At 51.3% G+C, this 24,015-nt stretch overlaps 1 protein-coding gene and 1 long non-coding RNA gene across 9 annotated transcripts in view; one reads left to right on the top strand and one right to left on the bottom strand.

Moving 5' to 3' along the window:
- The window catches only part of DLGAP4 (DLG associated protein 4), a 154,167-nt gene extending 131,882 nt beyond the window's left edge, over positions 1-22,285 (top strand). For 4 of the 8 annotated variants that reach the window (XM_084775668.1, XM_084775667.1, XM_084775671.1 and 1 more), the window contains 6 exons: positions 5,335-5,696; positions 7,897-7,985; positions 8,514-8,926; positions 18,797-18,888; positions 19,642-19,797; positions 20,583-22,285. In XM_084775668.1, coding sequence (XP_084631794.1) covers positions 5,335-5,696; positions 7,897-7,985; positions 8,514-8,926; positions 18,797-18,888; positions 19,642-19,797; positions 20,583-20,801 — 1,331 coding nt within the window. In that variant the 3' untranslated portion in view covers positions 20,802-22,285. Of the gene's footprint in view, positions 1-5,334; positions 5,697-7,587; positions 7,668-7,896; positions 7,986-8,513; positions 8,927-18,796; positions 18,889-19,641; positions 19,869-20,582 lie in introns of those variants that run through there. The other 4 variants (XM_084775669.1, XM_084775672.1, XM_084775670.1 and 1 more) reach the window with 3 other exon arrangements.
- LOC311594196 overlaps positions 19,880-24,015 on the bottom strand; it is a 28,658-nt gene continuing 24,522 nt past the window's right edge. Inside the window, exon 3 of the long non-coding RNA XR_014777991.1 lies at positions 19,880-20,019. This is a non-coding gene — a long non-coding RNA (uncharacterized lncRNA). The remainder of the gene's footprint in view (positions 20,020-24,015) is intronic.

Here is a 24,015-nt window from a genome sequence, read left to right as displayed (position 1 = left end):
GCTATGTAGTGGAGGCTAGCTTTGAACTCCTGATCCTCTTAGCTCTACCTCCCATGTAGTAAATCATGGGCAAGCACCACCAAGCTTTGCCTGATGGACAGAATCTTGAAGCATAAGGCGGAAATGAAGTATGCTGGTCACCTACTTGAAAGAGATGAAGACTTGTGAGCTGGGCATCAACAATGCTGGCTGTGTTGAGACTGTGCTGCAAACTGGCTTCGGCCTTGGCATGTGGGGCCTGCGTGGCTGTGCTGGGTGGCAAGCATGTAGTTGGGGATATACCCGCATCATTCTGTGGTGACTTAGCCGACTCTTCACTCAAGGTCTTTGAAGTTAAGTACAAGACTCATGGAGCAGACAGTTACACTGAAAGAGTGCTCACACCCAGCCTCCTCAGGAAAAGCCAGGACTCTGCAGAAGTGGACCATGAGATAATTGTTAGACTCTTTTTTAAAGTTATTTATTATTATTATTGCATATACAGTGCTCTGCCTGCATGCACACCTGCAGGTCAGAAGAGGGCATCAGATTACATTATAGATGGTTGTGAGCCACCATGTGGTTTCTGGGAATTGAACTCAGGACCTCTGGAAGAACAGCCCTTAACTGCTGAGCCATCTCTCCAGCCCAGTTGTTAGACTCTTAAACTGTGATATAACCCACGGCACCTACAGCATCTCCAAGGGCAGGAGGCAGCAGTCAGTCCCAAGAAAGCAGAGCTGTGCTGCTCAGTTCCAGCACCTTAGGACTCTAGGCCGTTCACCTCCCTCTGACGTTGACTTGACAGATGGTGCCTTTGGCCTCTCAGTTAGGCAGTGGACCACCAACGCACAGCACCATGGTAAATCAGGAACTCAGCCAGCCCTGAGTGCCCCAGCTGATGGAAGAGGGAAGATACGGGGCAGAGGAGCTGATAGGACAGGAAGTACAAGGACAGGGAAAGGCTCCGTCTGCAGTACGGACAGTTGTGAAGGGCTTGAATGTGTGGTATGTGTGCAGGAGGCATGCTGACACAGAGGGAGCAGTGGAGGGGGGGAAGCCGGCTGGGAAGGGTAGTGGGGACCAGAGAGCTCTGGACCAGGGGAGTGCTTAGAACCTTGGATACTAATGTGTTGAGCCAAGTCAGTGGTGACATGATGTGGTACGTGTGTTTCTGTGTGTATGTGTGTGTGTGCGCGCGCGCGTGCATGCAGGTGTGGAGACCAGAGGAAGACATCAGGTGTCATCTTGTATCTTTCTCCTTATGTCCATGAAAATGGGTTTCTCGCTGGGCTAAGTTCCCTTGGTTTTTAATTTTTTATTATATTTATTAGTGTCTGTGCACATCTATTACAGTGTGCATGTGGAAGTCAGAAGATAGCTTGTGGGAATTTGCTCTCTACTACCATGTGGATCCCTGGGATTGAGCTCTGGGATTAGCCTTGTTGTTAGCACCTTAACCACTGAGCCACACTGCCAATCTGGGTAGGGTGGAGGCCAGCGAGACCCTTTATATTCCTGTCTCTCCCACCCCCCAGCCCTGACGTTACAGGAATATACAGCCACACCCAGTTTCTGTGGGGGTGCTGTGGATCTGAATTTAGGACTTGGTGCTTACACAGCAAGTACTGTTACCCACAGAGTCGGTGTTACTGAGTCCAACTGGCCTGGAACTCAGGGTGTCGGCCAGGCTGCTATAAAACTCGTGGTGTCCCTCAACTCAAACAGCTCTGGGGATTGCGGGCACATACACTGCACCTGAACAAATAATGTTGAGGTTTAGCAGTACAAGGGAATGGGTGACAATAACAAGGCTCGTTTTCTCATTCAGCAGTTGTTTGTTGACACCCTTCAATGCTTGAGCCATTATCCTGAGCCTGGGCCGGGACGGAGTCCCCACTTCTGCCTCTGGCCTGTCGAAATGGGCAAGTGAATCCTTAACAGTGGGAAAGGTACTTTGATTCGGGTTCCTAGGTGACAAGAGAAGAGGAAATGACACTTGAACACAGAGGAGATGAGGTGGGAGAGGTGGCCAGAATAAGGTGCTGGCAGCAGCCAGTGTCAGGCCCTAGCCTGTGTTCACATGAAGGAAATGGAACAGTCTGGTGTCGGGTCAGGGCCCAGCCGAGCTGTGCCTTTTCCCCTAGGGAGCCCTAAATCCTCTCTGCCAGTCTTAGCCTCTGCTTACCTGTGACATGTATCCCAGAGACAGAGAATCCAAGATGAGTTTACTTTTCCTGTTACCTGTCTGTCCAGCCCGTGCTTTTGGCCTCTCACACATTCACTTTCCCTCTAATCCAAGGTTCAGGCTTCCGTGTGCCTCAGCCAAACCCTGGCCCTTTGCTGTCCTGAGAGGGAGGTAGAACTGTCCGCTGTCCAGACCCCGGGCGGTGGTGGCCCCCTTGTCTCTTGGGAGAAACCCTGTCTTTGCAACTACTCTACGGACTCAGCCAGCATCTGCCCCGCCACACAGATGAGGGCAAGTACTTTGTCTAGTTCTGAGTTGCTCCCATCGCTTAAGAGGTGCATTCTTGATCGTTTTGCGCAAATTAGAGCTACCTTCCTTGTGCTGATCTCGGGCAGAAACCCCACCCCCACTGAAGCTACTTCCTTTGGGACTTTCAGGCCAAGCGTTCCCATCCTGAAGCCCTGGACGTCAGCTCTGTGTGTGCTGGGCTCTGGTAGGACTAGCTTTAGTAACTGCCCTGCGCGCTCGTCTTGCTATGGAATCACAGACCGAGCCGCTGGGGACCTGGAGATCTAGTGTAGTTCTCTCTTTCGTAGATGCCAGTAGGACCATCCCGTGCTTGGGCCCTGCAGAGCCTAGCTTCTGTGATGTAGCCTGTGTCATCGCTCCTTCTCTGCGAGGCGACTGTACAGAGTGGGATTGTCTGGTTCATGCTGCCTCCTGGCTTCAGGGCCCTTACCAGGAAAGTATAGCTTCAGACAGGCAGGGATCTTGGCCGCAGGCACAGTGGTCCCTCTGTCCCGGAGTGAGAGTGTGGGCGGGAAGCTCAGGTTTGCCGAGGGCTGTGTGAATGTGGTGTGCTGTTGACAGATGGAGCACGGAGTAGAGGAGGGCACCGGAAAACCCAGGAAGCCGACTCCTGCCCCTGCAGCCTGGTCTCTGCTTTCAATCTAGATGCATCCTACCTGAGCAGGAGGGTGTGGACTTGGCTGTACACCTGCCTCTGGCTCAGATACCAGCAGTGGGGCCTCAAGCACCTGCAGCTGTACCCAGCTGGGAGGCTCCCAAGGCCTGGGAAGCAGGGAAGTGTGCTGTGCAGTCCAGCAAATGTGGTTGCCACTGGGCACTGGTAACTCTGGGCACGTTCTCTAGCCTTTCTGAGTTGCATGTACCCATCTGTAAGGTGGGCACGATTGATGCCCCCTCCTTACTAGCCCCAAAGCTGCTAAGCACAGTTGCATGAATGACCCCGCTCTAATCTGTCAGCCTATGAACAGGGCCTTACCGTTCTCATGCCCTGGGGAGAGCAGAGGCGATTGGATGGTCTGGGTTTTTTTGTTTTTTGTTTTTTAATGACTTGAGCCCTCTTCCCACCCTCTCCTATAGTCTTTCTTCTAGCCCGGAGATGTGGCTGTCTCCCACACCCTCAGTGCTCTCCCCTAATTTAGTGACAGAGACTGCAGGTGGGTGCATGTGAGGGAGCCCTAGTTCCTCCACAGGCCTGAGCAGAACTGGGAAGTGAGAACTCCTGGCTGGAAACACCCGGGTGCAGCCGCATCACCCGCCCTCTGTGCAGGCTGGCCGCCAGCCTCCTGGCTGGTTCTATAGGCTTCCCTACCTCAGCACCACTCACCTTCAGTTTTAACTTCCTTGGCTGCAGGTTATGTACAACACGTTATACAGGAGGTAATCTGTATTGCCCTGTAGCCAGTTTCCAGGAGTCTTATAAACTGACAAACAACATCGCACCAGGATGCAGACAGAGGCATACACACGTCTTACTTGGATTGTCCTGTTTGTGTGCACATGCTTGTATGTGTTCGGTGAATGAGTTTCCCTACATGCAAATTCCTCTAATGTTGCCATGGTCACAAAGGCACCGAGCAGTCTAGGTCTACAGGACTGGGTCTCTTACATTTTACTGACTTCCTTCTGGCTTCCCCAATTATATCCTCAGCCCTGGCAGTTGCTAATCTGTTTTCATTTTGAAAAATCTGGTCATTTCAAGAATGTTATAAAAATAGGACTCTTCACTGTGGAACTTTGGGGAATTGCTTTACCCACTAGGCACAAGCGACCTGAGATTCATTCTAGCCCACTTCCTGTCTTCTCGTTCCCTGCTGGCACTCCAAAGCATAGATGTGCTGCCACCGCACCACTTCGCTACTTGTTTTCAGTTTCTGGGTTTTACAAATAGAGTTGCCTGAACGTGCATGTTTATTTCTGTTTGCTACTTGCCTGATTTCTCTTGCTGACTTGTGTGATAAGTGCATGTTTAGTTTTATAAGAAGATGCCAATACCTTTTCCAAGGTCACTTGATTTTGCTACAGCCTTAGGGTTTGATTACATTACTTTCTCACAGCCATTCGTTCTAGAGAACTTTCTGCGCTGTCTCTTGTCCAGCCTCTGTGGCACTGGGCCTTGTGTTGTGGACTGTGGTTCAGTGGGTACCGTCTGTGACAAGTAGCTCCTGCTCTTGGGCCCCTGTAGGAGAGGGCACTTAGGGACAGGTCTGAGAAAGGCCCCTATTGAGAAGCAGCACTGCTGGGGACTAACTCGGGAAGCAAGCACTAGCCTGTGCTGCCGTATGTCCTGCTGCGTGCCAGCCCCAGGTGACGCAGACCTGTGGCAGTGCTTGTTTCCCCGAATCTTAGCAGGAACAGAGAGAAGGGTCAGGCGTGGTGGAGCCTTGGGAGCAGCAGCTGGTGTGTGGGGTCTTCGTAGGAGTCAGGGGGTGAGAATACCTAAGTGGATGTGTTGTTTGGGCGAGACGGGGCAGAATCTACCCAGAGGGAGCGGGGAGGGGAAAGTAGAAAAAAGGCTAAGAAACTGCAGGACCCAGGGGTCACAGAGTGACTGACCCCGGAGAAGGCAAGACAAGCTCTGTTGCTACGGCCTCCTCCTCCTGAAGGTGGTCAGGCTTTGCCACAGCCTTGTGGAGAGCATCTTTAATTAATTTGGATTCCCCACCAGACTGGGCCTTGCAGGAGGGTAGACAGGACCTATGCGTCCGTATTGGTCACTGCTGTGTGTAACTCTCACTCTCCTGCTTCATGGTCCTCTGGCTGAGGGCAGAGCTTGGCCAAATCAGGCAGGGCCTTAGTCCAGGAGGGACCTTTCAGGGCCAGAGGCTTCGCCTTCACTTTGCCCTCTCCCCGCTCTACAGGTTCATCATGCCTAGTGGCATATAAGAAGACCCCACCACCGGTCCCTCCGCGTACTACATCAAAGCCGTTCATCTCAGTCACCGTCCAGAGCAGTACTGAGTCCGCTCAGGACACCTACCTGGACAGTCAAGACCACAAGAGTGAAGTGACGAGCCAGTCGGGCTTGAGCAACTCGTCAGACAGCCTGGACAGCAGTACCCGGCCACCCAGTGTGACTCGGGGTGTAATCACCCCAGGCCCTGAAGCTCCGGAGCCACCCCCTAAGCATGCAGCTCTGAAGAGTGAACAAGGGACACTGACAAGCTCTGAGTCCCATTCCGAGGCCATCCCCAAAAGGAAACTGTCATCAATAGGAATACAAGTAGGGGTCCCTTTTGCACTGTCTTCTGTCCACTCTGTGCACCGGCCTGCGTGTAATTACATCTAGCGGAGGCCCACTAGGTCTCCTGGGAAGAGGTGTTTTTGTCTGTCTATTCTGGGGCATCTGCCTCAAGTGGCTGAAGCAAATTGGCCAGTAGCCACACTCACATGTCCAGCTGCCCGTGCTGCAGGTCCATAGCTGTGGATGCATTTCTGATCCTCCAGTGGGTTGTCCCAGTGAATGTAGTTACACTCAGCCAGCAAGCTCCTGTACACTGTTTGCTGTCCACTGTCTGTCTGTCCACTCCATCCTTTGCCCTGCCAGACAACTCATGGGAGGTGGGGCTGGCTTAACGGTTCTCTAATCCAAGGTCAGCTCGGTACGGAAGCCATGGCCCCGCTTGGCAGCGGGAGCATCGTGGAGCATAGACGCTGATGGGCTAGAAGCCTGGGACCAGGGCCCTTCAGCCGTGGGGGTTGTTCAAGGGGAACTTGACCCAGAGCCCACTCAGGCCTTGGGGACAGGTAGGTTGCTTGAAGCACCAGACCCACGGCTGAGAGTGTGATGGCACCCTGTAAGCCTCCCTTCATAGAAAAGGGTCCAAATAGGTCAGACCCGGTGCCCCAAGCCCCATCTAGAAGGCAAACCCATTGCATATTTATAGCCCTGGGCCCCAGCTTCACCTCCAGTGCCTCCCAGCTCCCAGCATCAGGAGTCTGTCTTCTGTTAGCTGAGTGAGGCAAGCTTGGGATCCGCCTTGTAGTTTTCAAGAAAGCCCTCTGCTAGGCGCCTGGACCTCCAGACTAGAAGACAGTGAATGAGGCAAGGCCAGCTGTAGTGGGTGAAGGTGAGGGCAGGGGTGCGGGGAGTGGAGCACTTCCAAACCAGTGGGAGGGTCAAGGAGAAAAAGGTGGGAGTGTTCAGGAGCCTCCATCTCATCTCGGCAGCACAAGAGTGAGTGGGATGAGGAGGATGACGGAACACTCGAGTGTAGAAGGAGAGGGGCAGGGGTGAAAGGGGAGGCTGAACAGAACAGAACATTCCTCGTCTTTGGCTGGGTGCCCAAGGCACAGCTCTGGCCTTTGGTTCCCCGTGTACAGGAAGGAAGTTGACAGATTCTCCTCTGGTTCTGTCCTGCACTTGCCCTAAAGCCTCTCACAGTGGGATTCTTACATAAGAAGATGCCCAGTATTCGATCCTTGGTCCTGACCACCATGTCTTTGTTTGGGAAAACCACCAGATTCTCTTCCCTTCCTAGAAAGCCTGAGAATCGGTTAGGACCAGCTTTGATTCCTGTATGCAGAGCAGAGCTAACGCTGGGGAAAGGACTCTGGCTCTTAACTGCTTTCAGAGCACCCCTTTACCCGGCTTCACCCCAGTCCATCTCTCATCCACTCTGGAGACAGCTGTACTTCCCACACTGGCTCTTGCCAAAGGAAGTGTGACTTTACCCCTGTACCAGAAAGCGTCTCTGACCCCTGCTCCTGAGGTAGTCACTTTGATCCCACCCTGATACCTCAAGCCCTGGGTCAAGTGTCAGCTCCCCCTTGTATCAGAGCCAGGGCAGGTGGGTTAATCAGCCGTTGGCTGTTCCATGGTTGGGCCCAGGGCACGGCTACTGCCGTATCTCCTCCCCTTTACAAGGCAAGTGTGACAAGTCCAGGGTACAGGATCCCATAGCATCGCTGGCTCTGGGTTCTGGGTTTGAGAACTGCTGTCTGTGGTCGGCACTGAGTCAGGTGCCACCTGGCCCCCTCTCAGGCTGCAGCTGCAGGGTTAGGGGAATGACCTTTACCTCCAGACAGCCCTCGGCTTCAACTACCCCAGATAACGGCTGTGGCTTTGTGTGTGTTCTCTCCCGTCGTCCTTTTTTCTCTCTGATCGTGTAAAGGAGAGGACTAGAAGGAGCGCTTCCCACCTCTCGGAGGACAACGGACCCAAAGCGATCGATGTGATGGCGCCCTCCTCAGAGTAGGGAAAGCCAGTCATCTCCATCCCCTCCCGCCTCCGCGCGAATGAGCAGTGCCCGGCTTAACCTGGCCCTATGTGGGCCCACGTGCAGTGTCTGCATGCCTTGTGTCCGTCTGTCCACATGTCTGTTTGCGTCGTCCCACTAATGTGAATTTCAGCAGCAAGTGTGGTGTTTGTTTTTATTCTTGTCTTTGTCTCCGTGCCGTTGCTGTCGTTGTCCCTCAATAAGGTTGACTGCATTCAGCCAGTGCCAAAAGAGGAGCCCAGTCCCGCTACCAAATTCCAGTCCATCGGGGTTCAGGTAGAGGACGACTGGCGGTAAGTTGGACAGAGGTGTGGCGGCTGCTGTTCCCCTCTCCTCTCCCTCCCTCCGCCCTCACCTCTCCTGCTCTCCCTAACCCACTTCTCCTTGCTGGATTTCTAATAACCAAGCTGGGTGTGGGTGTGGGTGGTGGCTCAGGTGTGTGGGGCTGGGCAGGGCAGGCGGGTGGACACATGAGCACTTGCTCTGAGACCACTCACCCCAAGGGGAGCAAGGCTGGGCTGGGCTGTAGCCCCCCAGCTCCCTGATGTTGGTGGTCTTCCTGGCCCCACTGCAGTAAACAGACAACCTTATGACCTTGTCCTTGTATGTGTGTGTGTGCGTGTGCGCGCGCGCGTGTGGGCATGGGCAGGGTGGGCAAGGGCTGAGCAGAGAATGAGCGAGGCTGTGGGACCCGCTTCAGGCGCATGGTGAGCAGATGATGCATCCGTTTCTCTGTCTCCCCGTGTGTCCGGGTCAGGTAGCTGCTGGTTTCTGGCCCTCTCGGTGACTCACTCCTTCCTGTCCCCACTCTTCCCCGACAGAAGCAGCGCCCCCTCTCACAGCATGTCCTCCCGTCGGGACACTGACTCTGATACCCAGGATGCCAATGACTCCAGCTGTAAGTCATCTGAGAGGAGTCTCCCAGACTGTACCCCACACCCCAATTCCATCAGCATTGATGCTGGCCCCCGACAGGCCCCCAAGATTGCCCAGATCAAGCGCAACCTCTCCTATGGAGACAACAGCGACCCTGCCCTGGAGGCGTCTTCGTTGCCCCCACCTGACCCTTGGCTGGAGACTTCCTCCAGCTCCCCAGCAGAGCCAGCGCAGCCAGGGGCCTGCCGCAGGGATGGCTACTGGTTCCTGAAGCTCCTTCAGGCAGAAACGGAGAGGCTGGAAGGCTGGTGCTGCCAGATGGACAAGGAGACCAAAGAGAACAACCTCTCTGAGGAAGGTGGGTGTTTCGGGTGATACCCTGGGTGTCTGGTGTCGCAGCAGCCGTGGAGCCTGGCAGGGAGGAGGAGCGCAGGCTCTGGTCTTGGGCTGTTCTTGTGAGCTTGCCGTGGCGTTCATTCTTTCCACCTGCCTCGCCCGCCCTCTTCCCAGATGAGCGCCATGATAGCAGCCGCCTGTTGTGCAGGCTGCGGGCTTGCTCACTTCTTTCTGACCTTCACCTCGAGCTGTGTGAGTCCTGATGAAGTGCTGGGCACACAGCTCCGCCCTAATCACACCTTCCCAGCTCTTTATTGCGTGTGAGCAGGCGTCCGACCTGGCCTCAGCAGGAGGAAACTATAAATGTGAGACAGAAGTTTCTGCTTTTCCATCTAGTTTCTCTCAATACTCTGCATACTTTTTTAAAAAGCTAAGAAATGGCCTCTAGCAAGGACTGCTTGTGGTGGTCCTGGCCTGGCACACAGGAGGCCCTGGCTCATCCACTAGCACCACCAAAACACAAGGAGTGTGGGCCAAGAAGTGACAGTGTGCATATAGACTCTGGGAACCTTCAGGCCATCACCCTGAAATGTTCTGCCAGAGCTCAGCTTCCCAGTGGTCCGTCTACCACGGAGGGTTCAGGAAGGACACAGGCCCTCGGAGTGTGATAGGACAGACTGTCGCAGTGGCCCTGATGATACATTCTGAAGACCCTTTGATGATTCAGAGGGAGCTGGTAGAGTCAGTTTTCACTGCCCTCTGGGCATCTTCCCAGCTTTGATGTCACACCCACCTTGGGGTAGGGAATTCTTGAGGTGTGTACCTAATAGATTTAATAAGGATTTTTTTTTTTAATCAAACCAGTGGCAGAGGTGAGAAAGCGTGGAATGTCTGACCTAACAGAAGCCAGCCAGCCAGCACTCAGTGGCCTGTTCTGTATACACCTGCATGTTTCTTTGCAGTGTGGTTGCTTTCTCTTTCTTCTGCAAAGTCACTTTAAGGGGGGGGTCCCTATTTTTCCCAGTTCCCTTGTCTTGCTTGGACCTGGCCATGTCCTCCAGGTCTGTTTCCAGCTATAGGACTTCTTTCTTCAGGCACTGCCATTGGCCTTTCCCCCATGGGGCACTTAGCTCTTCCGGTCACCTGCCGGCTGCTTGGTCTTCGTCTCACTTTTGTAGACTGAACATTATTCTGAGAGAACTTCCTGGGTACCTGGCATATCTTTCAGGCCTCACAGTTTAGGTATAAAGTTGGAGCTAATACATACAGCATTTATACAAGTAAGCAGGTACACTTGTGTGTGAGTAACAGTGCAGAGGTGAAGTGTGGCAGCTAGGATCCTCCGCTCGCAGAACCTCGAGGGCTCTGTTGTGTAGTATCTCCATTGTTTGTGATGCACTTTGAAGCTGTTCTGTTTCTCTGTCCCAGCACTTTATTCTGGAAAACTTTTAGGATTTTGCTCGATCTGGTGAAATGTCTTAGCAGTATGCGCAAGACGGGTCTTTATTGCCAGTAGTTAATTGGGCATACCTAACTTGGAGACTTGGTCTCCGGCTTCATTGCACTAGTCTTATATTGATTTAAAAGAAAAACAGGTGTAGCCAGGAATGATGACACACAGGAACCCCAGCACTGCCCAGGCTGGGCAGGACAGGATGCTCACCAGACACCTGAGGCCAGCCTGGGCTGCTGTTTTAGTTTCTTTTCCTGTTGGCTATGATAAAATATTCCAACAGGAGCTGACAAGATGGCTCACCATGTAATAGCACCTGCCACTGAGTCTTAACCTGAGTTCAGTCGCCAGGGCCCCCTGGTAGAAGGAAAGAGCTTACTCCTACAAGTTGCCCTCTGATTGCCACACATGTACCCAGGCGTACTCACACACAAGTAAATAAGCAAGCAAAACAAATTAAACCTGCCTAGATGGCATACACCCCGGCACTTGGGAAGCAGAGGCAAGTGGATTTCTGAGTTTGAGGCCGGCCCAAAATGAATATAAATATAAATATAAATAAATATATATATATATACACACACACACACATACACAGAGAGAGAGAGAGTGAGTGTGTGTGTGTGTGTGTGTGTGTTTAAAGCCAGAGCTACATAGTAAGACTGTCTCAAAACAAACAACAGGAGCTGGAGAGATGGCTTAGAGGTTAAGAACACTGGCTGTTCTTACAAACGTCCTGAGTTCAATTCCCAGCAACCAGGTGGTGGCTCACAACCATCTATAATGAGATCTGGTGCTGTCTTCTGGCCTGCAGGCAGAATGCTGTATAAATAATAAATATATTTTAACAAACAAACAGACCTGACAGAAACAACTTAAAGGAGGAAGGGTTTATTCGGGCTCACAGTTAAAGAGCACAGTCCATGGTGACAGGGAAGTCACGGTGGCAGGAGCTTGAAGCGGCTGGCCTCTCCACACCCACAATCAGGGACAGAAACCCTGTCTCAAACAACAGAACAGACATGTGCAGTGTGGCAGCACATGCCCATAACTCCAGCACTTGAGGCAGAGGCAGGAGAGTCACCGGTTATCACCAGACAGTGCAGGCTAGCCTGGGTTAGAGTGAGACTGTGCATCAGAAAAAGCCAGCTGCTGCTGCTGCTAACTCCTCGATTGTATTTCTTCTGTTTTTCCTCTTTGAAATTCCTGTCTGTTGTCAGACATAGTGGATTGTCCTCTCATTTTTTCTTGCTCTCCCTAGGGTCTTACTTTGTAGCCCAGCTAGCTTTGAACTTACTATGTAGCCAAGGCTGGCCTCAAGCTTGAAGCCCTCCTCTTTTAGCCTAAGTAGGGACTACAGGAAGGCACCGTCACGCTTCGTCTTCCTCTTTTCTGCACTGTCTTTTCTTTTTCCATGTTACTCAGTTTTCTCCATCTGATTTCTCAGCTGCTTTAGTTAGTTACTTAGTATAACCTGCCGAGCCAGCCCAGGCTCTGAGCCTTACTGAGGTGTAACTCACATGCTATAAAATCAGTCCTTTTGAAGTAGTAATCCAGACTTGCAAGCAGCGTCTTCCTTTGTGCGGCTAAATGACGTTCCACATTCGTGGGTGTGCCGTGTCTTTCTTACACAGTTCATCGGTTGACAAGCACTTGTGTGTGAGAGCTGCTGTGACTAGTGCTACAGTGAGCGTCCATCAACAGTGATGGTGCTGGTCTCTACTCATGCTTTGTGTGTGTACCTAGGAGTGGACTTGCTCAACTTTTTGAGAATTGGCTAAACTACTTTCCAAGGCCCTCTCATTTCCCAGTACCTTTCTAAATTACTTATTTAGATAGATTCTCACTCTGTATTCAGGCTGGAACTTGTGGCCTTCCCCCTTGCTCGGCCTCTCCAATACTTGAACTTAGTGTGTAGATCTGCAGGTCTTTGCCTCCAGTGCTGTCATTAAAGGTGTGTGCCACCACACCTGGCTTGAGCACTCCTTTTATTTTAATGGAAAGACAATTTTATTGTTTTACTATTAATGTATTAGTGACTATACCACATTGTATTTTCTCAAATAGCAAGGAGACATGAGATAACATTTCTCCTGGCTTCTAAACGGCTGGAAGCCATCGGTCGTGAGAAAGAGTTTACAGAGGCGTTGTGCAGTGGGACCTCGCTCTTCTGTCATGGAGTCTTGTTCTTCTCGTCTGCTTCTCTCTGTTATGCACAGAGTCTGACCAAGTATAGACTTTGTGTGCTCGTGTGACCCGTCCACAGGGCGCTGACGTACTGTCATCCTGCAGAGCGAGTGCTGCTCTGCAGTTTCATCCCATAGGAAGAGAAGATGGGCAGCCATTGTGGAAACTCAAGGCAGCTCCATTTTGGACTGAAAATACTAGCTTCAGGATCCCTGTGTTACCTGTTAGAGCTACTGCCATCTTGGTGTGTCAGGAGCCTTTTCAGTCTGTCCCTGTTGCCTTTGTTTCCTTCGGTTTCTTTGCCTATTTCTCTTTAGGATTGGAGGCTTTCCTGGAATGTCCAGGAGCTTTAGTCTGGTTACTTATTCCTACTCATAAGTGACACCTTGAGCCAGGTGGTGGCGCACACCTTTAATCCCAGCACTCAGGGAGGCAGAGGCAGGAGGATCTCTGTGAGTTCAAGGCCAGCCTGATCTACAAAGTGAGTCCAGGACAGCCAAGGCTACACAGAGAAACCCTGCCCCTGGGGGGCGGGAGGGAGAGTGACTCCTTGATGTTGAGAGCAAGAGAATACTGTAATTGTTGACCTAGTAGTAGTAGTAGTGTTTAATTCCATCAAGAAATTTAAAGAAAAGGAAAAATGGGCTGGAGATGATAGCTCAGTAGTAGGAAGCCTTGATCCTCCAAACCCCCCAGCACACACACAAGACGGAAAGAAAAGAAAAAGGGGGCAAACCTACCTTTTTAGAGTTTGTACAAGCACACTGCATGAGGGAAAGTAACAGACCAACAAAGATAACAAAGGTCACATTGGTGTAACAGATATGTTGGTAATATCAAACATGAAGAAGTAATTATAAGCACCAGGGTCCTTCTAGGATAACATAATGACACCTATGTTGAATAATGTTGCCATTAATATTCATATTCAAGATTTTGTTTGAATATTTGTTTTAGCATATCCCTAGGAGTAGAATTTCTGGCTCTTTTCTCTATTTACCCTTTTCTCATAATCTTATTGTGGTAAAATGTGTAATATAAAACTTGTGTGTGTGTGTGTGTGTGTGTGTGTGTGAGTTGGGGGGTACGCTGCAGATGCACACACATGGAGGTCAGAGGTCAATGTTGGATGGCCCCCTCCATTACTTCATGCATGGAGAGGAGAATGAATGTGCCAAAACACTCCTTTAAGGAGTGGGTCACCTCCCACCTCACGGTCCTGGGGATTGAACTCAGGTCCTTAGGAAGGAAAGCACAGCTGCACCCTCTCTCCTAACTCCATTTGAGACAGGGCCTGATAAAAGCCCCGACTGATGCTGTGTTCCCATCTTGAGTGTTGTGGTTAAAGGCGCAAACCTGAATCCTTTGCCCATTTTTACAGCGACCCTTAGTTGTGTCTTACTTAGGATTTCTGTTGCTGTGATAAAACTTGATGACCAAAAGCAACTTGGGAAGGAAAGGATTTATTTCAGTGTGCAGCACTCAGGTCACACTCCATCACTGAGGAGGTCAGGGCAGGACCTCAGTGTACAGAAGTGGAGGTAAAGCTGCTGAGGACTCCTGCTTATTGGCTTGCACAGCAGGCTTGCTCACACATCCCAGGACCATTCGCCCACGGCTGGCACCACCCACAAAGGGCTGGCCCCCCCTCCCCACATCAATAATTAAATCAAGAAAATGCCCCAGGCTTGCCTACGGGCCAGTCTTATGGGTATATTTTTTCAATCATGGTTCCCTCTTCTCAGGTAACTCTTAACTTGTGCCAAGCTGGGGAAGGAGAGGAAGAGAAGTTTTAGTCCTGGATACTAGACCTTGTTATATTTGTGATTTGCAGCTACTTTCACCGCTTCCGTAGGTCATCACTTTCTTAACTGTATTCTTCTGTGAGCAGCAATTTTAATTTTGATAAAGTCTACTTTACATATTATTCTGTATGTGCTTCTACATTTTAAAAATCATGGGTATAGCCGGACACAGTGCACACTCCTGTAATCCCAGCATTTGGGAAAGCAGAGGCAGGGCACTCTCTGTGAGTTCAAAGCCAGCCTAGTCTACAAAGCGAGTCCAGGACAGCCCAGGCTACAGAGAAACTCCGTGGTGAGGGTGGGATACATATTATATTGATAAAAAAAAAATAACAGTAGGATGAAAATGACCCCAGCACTAAGGTGGCCAACAGCTCAGTGGGAACAGCTCTGCCATGAGGTTCAGACACTTTACATTTCAGGACCTTAAATCGGGCCTTGTGAATATCTGAAGAAAAAAACAAAAAACTTAACCATGGGGCTGCAAACCCTACCTTTTTAGTTTTTGAGACAGAAACTCACAAAGATCCTCCTGCCTCTGTGTCAAGTGCTAGGATTAAAGGCATGTGCCACGATGCTTGGCCTTTTGTTTAAGGTCTGGAGACCCGGTCTGAGTGCCCCAGGCAGACCTTGAACTTGTGATCCTGCCTCGGCTTCTCCTGTAGCTTGGGTGGCAGGTCTGCCCTGGGCCTGGCTTTGCTCTGTCTTGAAGATGGGATCTGGTTTGTCAGGCTGTTTATTTGGAGTATTGCACTGTGTTTTCAGTGTCTTCATGTCTGCGTGCTGTCTTACAGTCCTACACCGCTGATGCGATCATCTTTTTAGTCCACACATACTGTGACTGGATTGACCTACACCAGGGTAGTCCTTTTAGGATGTTTGAGGACACTTGCTGCCATAGCAGCAGGCACTGTTAGAATTGTGTTTGTACCATTGCCTTTGTGTATACCTGCTACATACACATGACATGTATCCCTAAGGAATATGCGTGTCACTTCATTTGGTCTGATTGTGAAAATCAGAAGCAGAATGTGTGGGGGTTGTGTCTTGTTTTATGACACCGGAATTTACCAGATTTTACAGCCTCCCAAGTGCTGGGATTACAGGTGTGTACCACTACACTTTTTTTAAACATGGATTTGTTTTTCATATCTTCAAGAAGTGTGTGTGTGGGCACATGTGTGCCACTGGTAAGTGTGTAAGTCAGAGTTGGTGCTAAGGATGGGACTTGGGCCATCTGGCTTGGGGAGCAGGTATCTTTACCCACCAAGTGTCTCACTGGCCCTGAGAGAGGGAAGAATACATACCCGTGATCCCAAAATTTTGGAGGTAGAGGTAGAGGAACTTAAGACCAGCCTGGGGTACATAAAACCTTGTCTCAGAAAACAGAAACAAACAACAACAACAACAACAACAAAAACACAACAAGAAAAACCGTTGTTCTTGAGACTCGGCTATGTCAACACCTGAACTTATAGTTGGTTCATTTTATTGATCTGAACTGATGATCAACTGTGTGCTTCCTTCTTTCTCTGCACCACTGGTAAGCAGGGGTTTTTCTCCTAGATTTCTGCTTTGAGTGTTGTTTATAACAACGTGATAGCTGTGGGAGCAGGGTTGCTGGTAATTGAGCCCAGGGTCTTGTGCTGGCTAAGCACATAGCAGCACTGGGCCGTATCTGCAACCCTGAGATATATTTTACACACTACAGAATTCACCCCTGTGTGGTACATAATTCATGGAGCCTTAGCTTATTCACAAGGCTGTCATTACTATGTAATATTCAATATTTCAGTCACCCCCCAAAAGAAACCTCTGCCTGCTTTTGTGACAAGGTCTTTCTTACTCAGTAGTTCACATGGTGAACTAGTAAAGACTTGGTGGAACACACCTTTAATCCCAACACTCAGGAGGCAGAGGCAGGCGGATCGCTGTGAGTTTGAGGCCAGCCTGGTTCTACAAAGCGAGTCCAGGACGGCCAGGGCTACACAGAGAACCCGTTTCAAAAAACAAAAAACAACAAAAAAATCAATAGTTCACACAAGCCTTGAAGTTGTGATCCTGCCTTAGCCTCCCAAGTAAACATCACAACTATATACTAGAGAGATACTCAACGGTTAAGAGCACCGACTGCCCTACCAGAGGCCCTGGGATCAATTTCTAGCACTCACCGTGTGGCTTTTTATTGTTGCTTTGAGACAGGATCTTAATACAGCCAAAGATGTCTCTGAACTCCTGACCTTCCGGCTCCCACGTGCTGGGATTCTCAGCACTACCACCGTACCCAGCCACTGTGTAGCAGCTGTTCTTTCTCCTGTGCTGGACCAGCTCTGTACCACTGGCCACACCTCAAGCCTCCTTGACTCTGGTTGTCTGGGCTACAGCTCCTGCACTGGTTCCTCTTCATGCTTCTCAGCAAGACATACTATTCCTTCTGTAGAGGAGAGGCCAGGGAGGAGTGTGCGTGTATTTGGTAACAGAAGGGCACTGGCAGCCATTTCAGCGTGTAACATTCGGCCATCCCCACATCTTTACCTGGTGCTCAATCCACAGGCCTTTCTAATCTGAAATAAAAGGCACATACAACAAATTGCACTACTTCGGGAAACTCAAACCTGCCACCTTCATTTGGGGTCTATAATGTCTGTCACTGCCCAGTGGCCTTTTTTTTTTTTTTTTTTAAGATTTATTTATTATGTATACAGTGCTGTGCCTGCATGTACATCTGCACTCCAGAAGAGGGCACCAGATCTTATTATAGATGGTTGTGAGCCACCATGTGGTTGCTGGGAATTGAACTCAGGGCCTTTGGAAGAGCAGTCAGTGCTCTTACCCTCTGAGCCATCTCTCCAGCCCCCAATGGCCTTCTTACGTCAAGTCATGGGGTTTCTGTGGTGTGTTTGGCCATTTTTTGTTGTCTTGTACAGTAGCCCAAGCTGGCTTCACTGTATTCCGTTACTCTTGGAACTCAATATGTAGCCCAGGCTGGCCTTATAGGTGTGAGCTACCACACAACTGGCTTCAAGCTTGCTTTGTCTAGCGTCAGTTTTTACTTCCTGATTTCTGTTGCTTTTCATTGATTTCTGCTGTGAACTTTCACACGCAATGAGTCTATCTACTCTCACACTCCTGGACCAAATGCTTCATGGTTAAAGGATTTGTTTTGAAGCTTTCCTATTTGGTTCTGTTTACATTTTATTGAAGATTTTCATATTCATGTTACTAAAGCTTCCTGTTTGTAGTTTAGTGATGTGAGTCTGCCTGAAAGGCTGTGGAAATAAACCGTATCTGTTTAATCTCCTGAGCAACCTGAAAATTCAGGACAAGCTCAGTCTGCTCCTTAAAGAGTGAGAACCCCACTGAGTGAGCTAACAGGCTTTTCTCTGAGGACCGCCCACACACAACCAGTAAGGTTCTTTTGCTGGGTGAAACCTTACTGGTTTTGGTTTTTTGGTTTGGGTTGGGTTTTTGTTTTGTTTTCCGAGTCAGGGTTTCTCTGTGTAGCCTTGGCTGTCCTGGACTCGCTTTGCAAACCAGGCTGGCCTGGAACTGACAGAAATCTGCTTGCCTCTGCCTCCTTGAGTGCTAAGATTACAGGTGTGCACCACTCCGCCTGGCTGGGGAGATTTTTAACTTCTGCTTCATTCTATTGTTGTAAACACTGCTGCTGTGTGCCCCACCCCCACCCCCGGGGCTAGATTTTGGCTCTCCATCCCAAAGAGCTGAGATAGCACCCTCTACCTCTTGCTTCCTAAGAAGTTTTAAAGATGTGTGTGTGTGTGTGTGTGTATATATGTGTGTGTGATTGGGAGGCCGCTTGGTGGAGTCCGCTCCCTTCTGCCTTTACACAGGCTCCAGAGATGGACCTCGTTAGACTTGTATGGGACAGTGTTGACTCGTTCATCTGTCTCAGCAGCCCCTCTCTCATTAGAGTTCTGTGATAACTAACATTTCTTTGAAAACACTTTCCCATTTAAGCTGCTTCTGACTTATTGCCATTAACATAATTAGAAATTGGGATAAGGCTACAGATGATAACATGACTGCCTGGCTCTGCCTCCCAAGTACTGAGATTAACTGGGTAAGACACCATGCCCTCCCTTTCTTCTGGCTTTTTAGAGGACAAGGTCTCACACAGCCCAGGATGGCCTCAAAGTCTTGACCCCATGCCTCTACTTCCCGAGTGCCAGAATGACCAGCACTACCCTCATCTGTTTACGCTCTCCTTAATAAGAATGGGTTAATTAGCTTTATATGTCTGTATACACACACATACATGTATATCTGACCCCCAATTCCATCTCCACCCCAGCATAGCCCACATTCTATTAACCGTAAATTCATACATGTGCATGCGTATGACCGTAGCCCTAACCTCCACAAGTCCTTGCTGGCACCTGTCCAGCCCTGCCCTGTGCTGAGCTGCTCCTCTGTCTCTCTCTCTCAGTCTTAGGAAAAGTCCTCAGTGCTGTGGGCAGTGCCCAGCTCCTGATGTCCCAGAAATTCCAGCAGTTCCGGGGCCTCTGTGAGCAGAACTTGGTGAGTGACTCTTCCTCCTCCACAGGGCTCCCAGCAGCCCCTTGGCTGCCCATCAAAGTTCAGGGACCTCCACACAAAGGAGGTGCTGCCCCCTCATGGCTCTATAAAGATAGTGACTGCACACCATGCTCAATCCAGGAAGGGCTAGGGCAGCCCTCCAGAAATAGAGCATTGAACCTGGTGTAAAGCAACCACGTGAGAGTTAAGTCAGTTGCCCCAACATATATCCAAGAGGCTGCTGAAGGTAAGACCTGAGGAAATGCTACCTCTGTGCCAGATGGGTCTCCTTCTTCCTTGCCCATGGGGGCCTGCCTGTCCCAGGACCAGATGCAGAGTCCTTGGACAGCATGTCCTGGGAGAAGAGTCCTCTCCAACAGGAAAGTGAGTCGCCAGGGCTTATGGGAAGAAAACAGCTGGCCTGGGCTGATCTGCCTTTTTCCTACCTCACTGGGACACACTGGTCAAGAATGGGTCTCTTTCCTGTAAAATGAGGACTGTGGCCTGCCTAGCGCAGGAGGGCCTTCCTTACCACAGTCCTGTGACAGCAGTCCTGTGTGCAGGGCCTACTCATGATGAAAACTGCTCCCGGGGATGCCTGGCACCGACCACAACTAAAGCTGGCTTCTCACTCACAGATCCTGGCCTAGCCACAGAACAAGGGAGCAAGGCCCTGCCCAGAGGCCCATGTGTGTGGTGGGGGAGATAGGACGGGTTCTGGCCTTGCTGTCCCACTGACTGCCATCTGTCCCACAGAACCCTGATGCCAACCCCCGTCCGACAGCCCAGGACCTGGCAGGGTTCTGGGACCTGCTGCAGCTGTCCATTGAGGACATCAGCATGAAGTTCGACGAGCTCTACCACCTCAAGGCCAACAGCTGGCAGCTGGTGGAGACCCCCGAGAAGAGGAAGGTGAGCATGGAGCAGTGCGGAGGGGAAGTCCAGGGACAAATTCCTGGTCGGCAATAACGCTGCCCACATCGGTCAGTGCTGCTTGGCTCCCTTCTCCGTGTGTCGTCTTGAGCTGGGGCTCACGTCCATCACCTTGCGGGGTCCATGCCTGGCATCTGTCCAGCATGCTGCTCGCTGTGTAGTGGAGGCTGTCCGTGAAGCATGCCCTTGTGCTCTGCATGCCTAGTGAAAGGGGTCACAAGTACCAGTGGAAGAAGCACAACAGCTTCTGGGGCCCTGCTGTCAGAGGCACTGGGGTCTGGCCCCAGTTCCGCCTCCTCGTGGCAACTGTGCTTGTGTGAGGCTATGGTGGCCTCCTCTAAAGCAGTGGAGCCCAGGGGCCTGTCGCCCTGCTGAGTTCTCTCGTGCAAGAACAGCATGTGACAACGATGGCGTAAAAGCCATCAGTTGATGTCACTGCTCTGGCTGTGAGACCTGGGCAAGTTCCTATCTGCGTCTCAGGTCCTAATGGCTCAAAGCAAGGGTGGGGACAGAGGGGACTGTCCATCCCCTTCTGCTCTTACTACACTCTAAGCCTAAGCTTGCTTTTTGCTCCTCCGTCCTGCGCTACTCCCACTATCATTGCTTCTGTGGCTTTCAGATTCTAGTGTGTGTTGCTTGTGCCAGTCTGGCGTGGAAACGCGGGGTAGGGCAGTGCCAGCTGCCTGCGTAGAATAAGGGGCAGTGCCACACAAAACGTGGCACCTTTATTTTATTTTTGTTCCCTCCTCACTGTCTCACTAAAGGAAGAGAAGAAACCACCCCCTCCAGTCCCGAAGAAGCCAGCCAAATCTAAGGCGGCAATGAGCCGTGACAAGGCCTCAGACGCGGGGGACAAGCAGCGTCAGGAGGCCAGAAAGAGACTCCTGGCCGCCAAACGAGCAGCGTCTGTGCGGCAGAACTCAGCCACAGAGAGTGCGGACAGCATCGAGATTTATGTCCCTGAGGCCCAGACCAGGCTCTAAGGCCATGAAGGAGAGAGCACTCAATTTTAAATCATTAAAAAAAAAAAAACTCAATGCAAATGGAGCAGCGTTTTCTCACCCTTTAGTGCGGTTGTTGTCTCTAGAGACCCTGAGCCAGCTTTCCAGTTGACACACACAAGGGCTCACAATGTGGCTTTTCTGGGTCCCTCCAAGCTTTAGTTTATGAAGACTTGACTCAAAAAAAAAAATCAGAACCACAATCTAGAACCTTCCCCCTTGGGCCCCCATGGCGGACCAGATGACGACTTGGGCAGCCATGGCCCAGCCTCCAGATTGCGGTCTTTTTACTTGCTCTGTCTGCTGAGAACTAGCTTGTTTACAAGACAACAACAGTCCAAGGCGACCTTGGGCCCCTGCCACGTCCCTCCCTTCCCAACATCCCATGGCTTTTCTTTTTCCCTTCAGCGCTCACACAGGGGTTCACCATTGTGACCAGTGGCTTTCTGGTTCACACCCTTCGGGGCCGAGGGCCCGGAGGACAGAGAGATGGGCAGCATTCTTTCCTATCCCACCCTCCCCGCTAAGTGCTCACACACAGTTGTCCCACGCAGAGATGAGGTGCCCTGCCTCCGCTGCCGTCACCGGCCTAGGCAGTGTCAGGCTGGACCGGCCTCTGAGCAGACAGGAACATACTGGTCCTTGGGGCATGTGGGGAAACCAGTTACCATGCTCCAGCACTTTTCTTCAGCAAAAGAAAAATTAGGACTCCCAAGTGGCTTCCAGGGGGTTGTCTGTCCTTGGCCGCACCTTTGTCCAGCCCCCAGGGGCAGGTGGCGGTGTCTGTACGTATGTGTACATATGCACATAGACCTTAGAGTGTATATTTAATAAACGCCCATCTGCTCACCCAAGCCCACCAGCGCCACCGCCACCGGCTCTTGGGGTACCTGCAGGAGGCGGGTGTGTGAATAGCATATATTTTTACATGTACTATATCTAGGTGTGTGTACAAGTGTGTGTAAAAATATACCTTGTGTGTAAGCGCCCCCCCCCTTTTGGTTGTCCATCTAACCTTACATCAGCCCAGGCTCTTGCGTTTTTCATTCTGTTGTAATTTTCATCCCAATCCTCCTCTCCTGTCCCCACTCCTATTCCCAAGTTGTTCTGAGCCCTGAGCTGCAAAGGCCTGGGCCCACAGAGCAGGGTGGGGAGGGCAAGGCTGGGTCAGGCCGCCTGGAGGGGGCCAGACCCAGCAGACAGTTTGGTACACCACGGGCTGCTCCAACTAAGTGTATGATTCAAGGGCATTGGGACATCCTCTTGTCTGGCGCATGCTGCAGGGGTCCCTTGGGTGAAGCAAAGGCCTGCTCTGGGGGCTTGTTCCAGCTTGGCCGCCCCCTCTGTGACCTTGGGCAAGTCACTTGACCTCTGTGTGCCTCAACTTCCTCCTCTGTAAAATGGGGACAGTCCCTGCCCCTCCCTACCTCACAGGCATGTTGTGAGAATAAATGAGGTAACGTGTACCAAGGGCTCATGGTATCATTGCGCTTGGCTGGGCTGGGCTGGGCTGGGCTGGGCTGGGCTGGTTTGGGCTAGGCTAAGGAGGATGGCAGCAAGTGATCTCAGGAAACCCAGCTAGGCCCCCCCTCCCAAAAGGCAGCTCTTAGAACACTAGCTGTCTGGAAGGCATCCCTGCCCTGTAGCCTGGGCAGTAAATTCAAGAAAGCACCTATGCAGCGTTCAGCCCACCAGGCATCAGAGCAACACACTTCCTTCCTAGAGACAAGTCGAAGGCCTGGCCTCCGCACATCATCTATAACGGGTTCCCGTGACCCCAACAGCTGCCCTCAACAGCCTAGGGACCCAGGATACTAGGGAGTGTGCTTTGCTATGCCAGGGGAGAGCTGCATAGGCTGCCCCAGAGCTCACCAGGAAGCCAGTGTGGCGTGGAGCAGTCTGAGGCACGGCAGGAAGCGCGTGGAAGAAAGGGGCTGCATGGAATGGCCCAACCCAGGTGGAAGGACGCCTGGGCACTGACTGGCCAGACAGAAGGTAAGGGAGATGCCTTCCCCGGGGGAGCCAGAACATAATATTTAAAAGGATTGTGGGCCAGGCCCTAGAATTACATGTTTACTCCTCCCCTGGCCCAATCCAGCCGGGATACCAGCCAGGGACACAGATTCAGATTCGTTCCCACCTTTCCAGGAGTTTGACCCCAGCTGTAAACAGACCCCTGTGCCTAAAGCAGCTTGCCCTCCGCCCTGGATCCCAGCATGCCTTTGTTAGGGTGGCTCAACAAAGCAGCCGTGCTGGGCCTGTATAGCTGCACTTCACCCGCTGTAGCCAAGGCTGACTTTGAAGGGCAGGTGGCTTCCTGCTGTGTCAGACTAAGATGGTTTCTGCATCCTGCACGTAGCCAGCCACTCGAAGGTGTAAGAGAATGCTTGGAGAGGGCCGGCTAGATCTGAGGGACGGAGGGTCCGACGGCAGCGTGACTGTGCTCCATGGGCCTCAGGGACTTGGGAGTAGAGGGGCCTTAGCACATCTGAGTGTGACTACAACATTGAGAGAGTCTTAACAGATCTGGCCTGGGGAAGGCTCTTGGAATCACAAGTAACAAGGGTGGGTGTCTGAGTGGAATTGCCTAATACAATGCTAACGGGACCCTCCCCAGATCTATCCTGCACCCCGTGGCCACTACACCCTCAAATAAACAAATGTTCCAGGTGGCACTCCCTCCTGGCACTCACCCAGATATTTGGAGCCTGAAATACCCAATGTCCTGCAGGTAGCCCAATCATTTTCCCTCAAGACTTCCCCCTGGTCCATTGCAGACACTTGTTGCTTTTAGTTACCAAATTTCTAGTCTGAAGAATCTATAGCTGCTGTCCTTCCTCCTCTGCGTAATCTTTTTCAAAGTGCCCACGCAGCTTACAGAATGTCTCGGTGGCTTTGTTTTTGGAGACAAGGTCTCCCTATGTAGCTCAGCCTCAACCTGTGATCTTGCCTGCCTCCTGAGTGCTGGGCCAGCAAGCATGTGCTTTCACACCACACTCCTCTTTCCTGACTGGATTCAAAGCCAACAGTCTCTGATGCCCCGCCTCCTTTGAGCCTGTCCCAAGGCATTTGACACTTCTGAAAGGCTGACAGCAGCTTCCTGAAGATGCTGGGGATGAGTCTGGCCTTCTCTGCTTCACAGACAGCCAAGACCTGCCCAGGAGGACAGAGTAAGCACCCCCAATCCTCAGAACCC

This window comes from Acomys minous (assembly GCF_964271855.1).
Source record: "Acomys minous genome assembly, chromosome: 3".
NCBI classification, from domain to species: domain Eukaryota; kingdom Metazoa; phylum Chordata; class Mammalia; order Rodentia; family Muridae; genus Acomys; species Acomys minous.
This window is presented reverse-complemented; position numbering and strand designations above follow the sequence as displayed.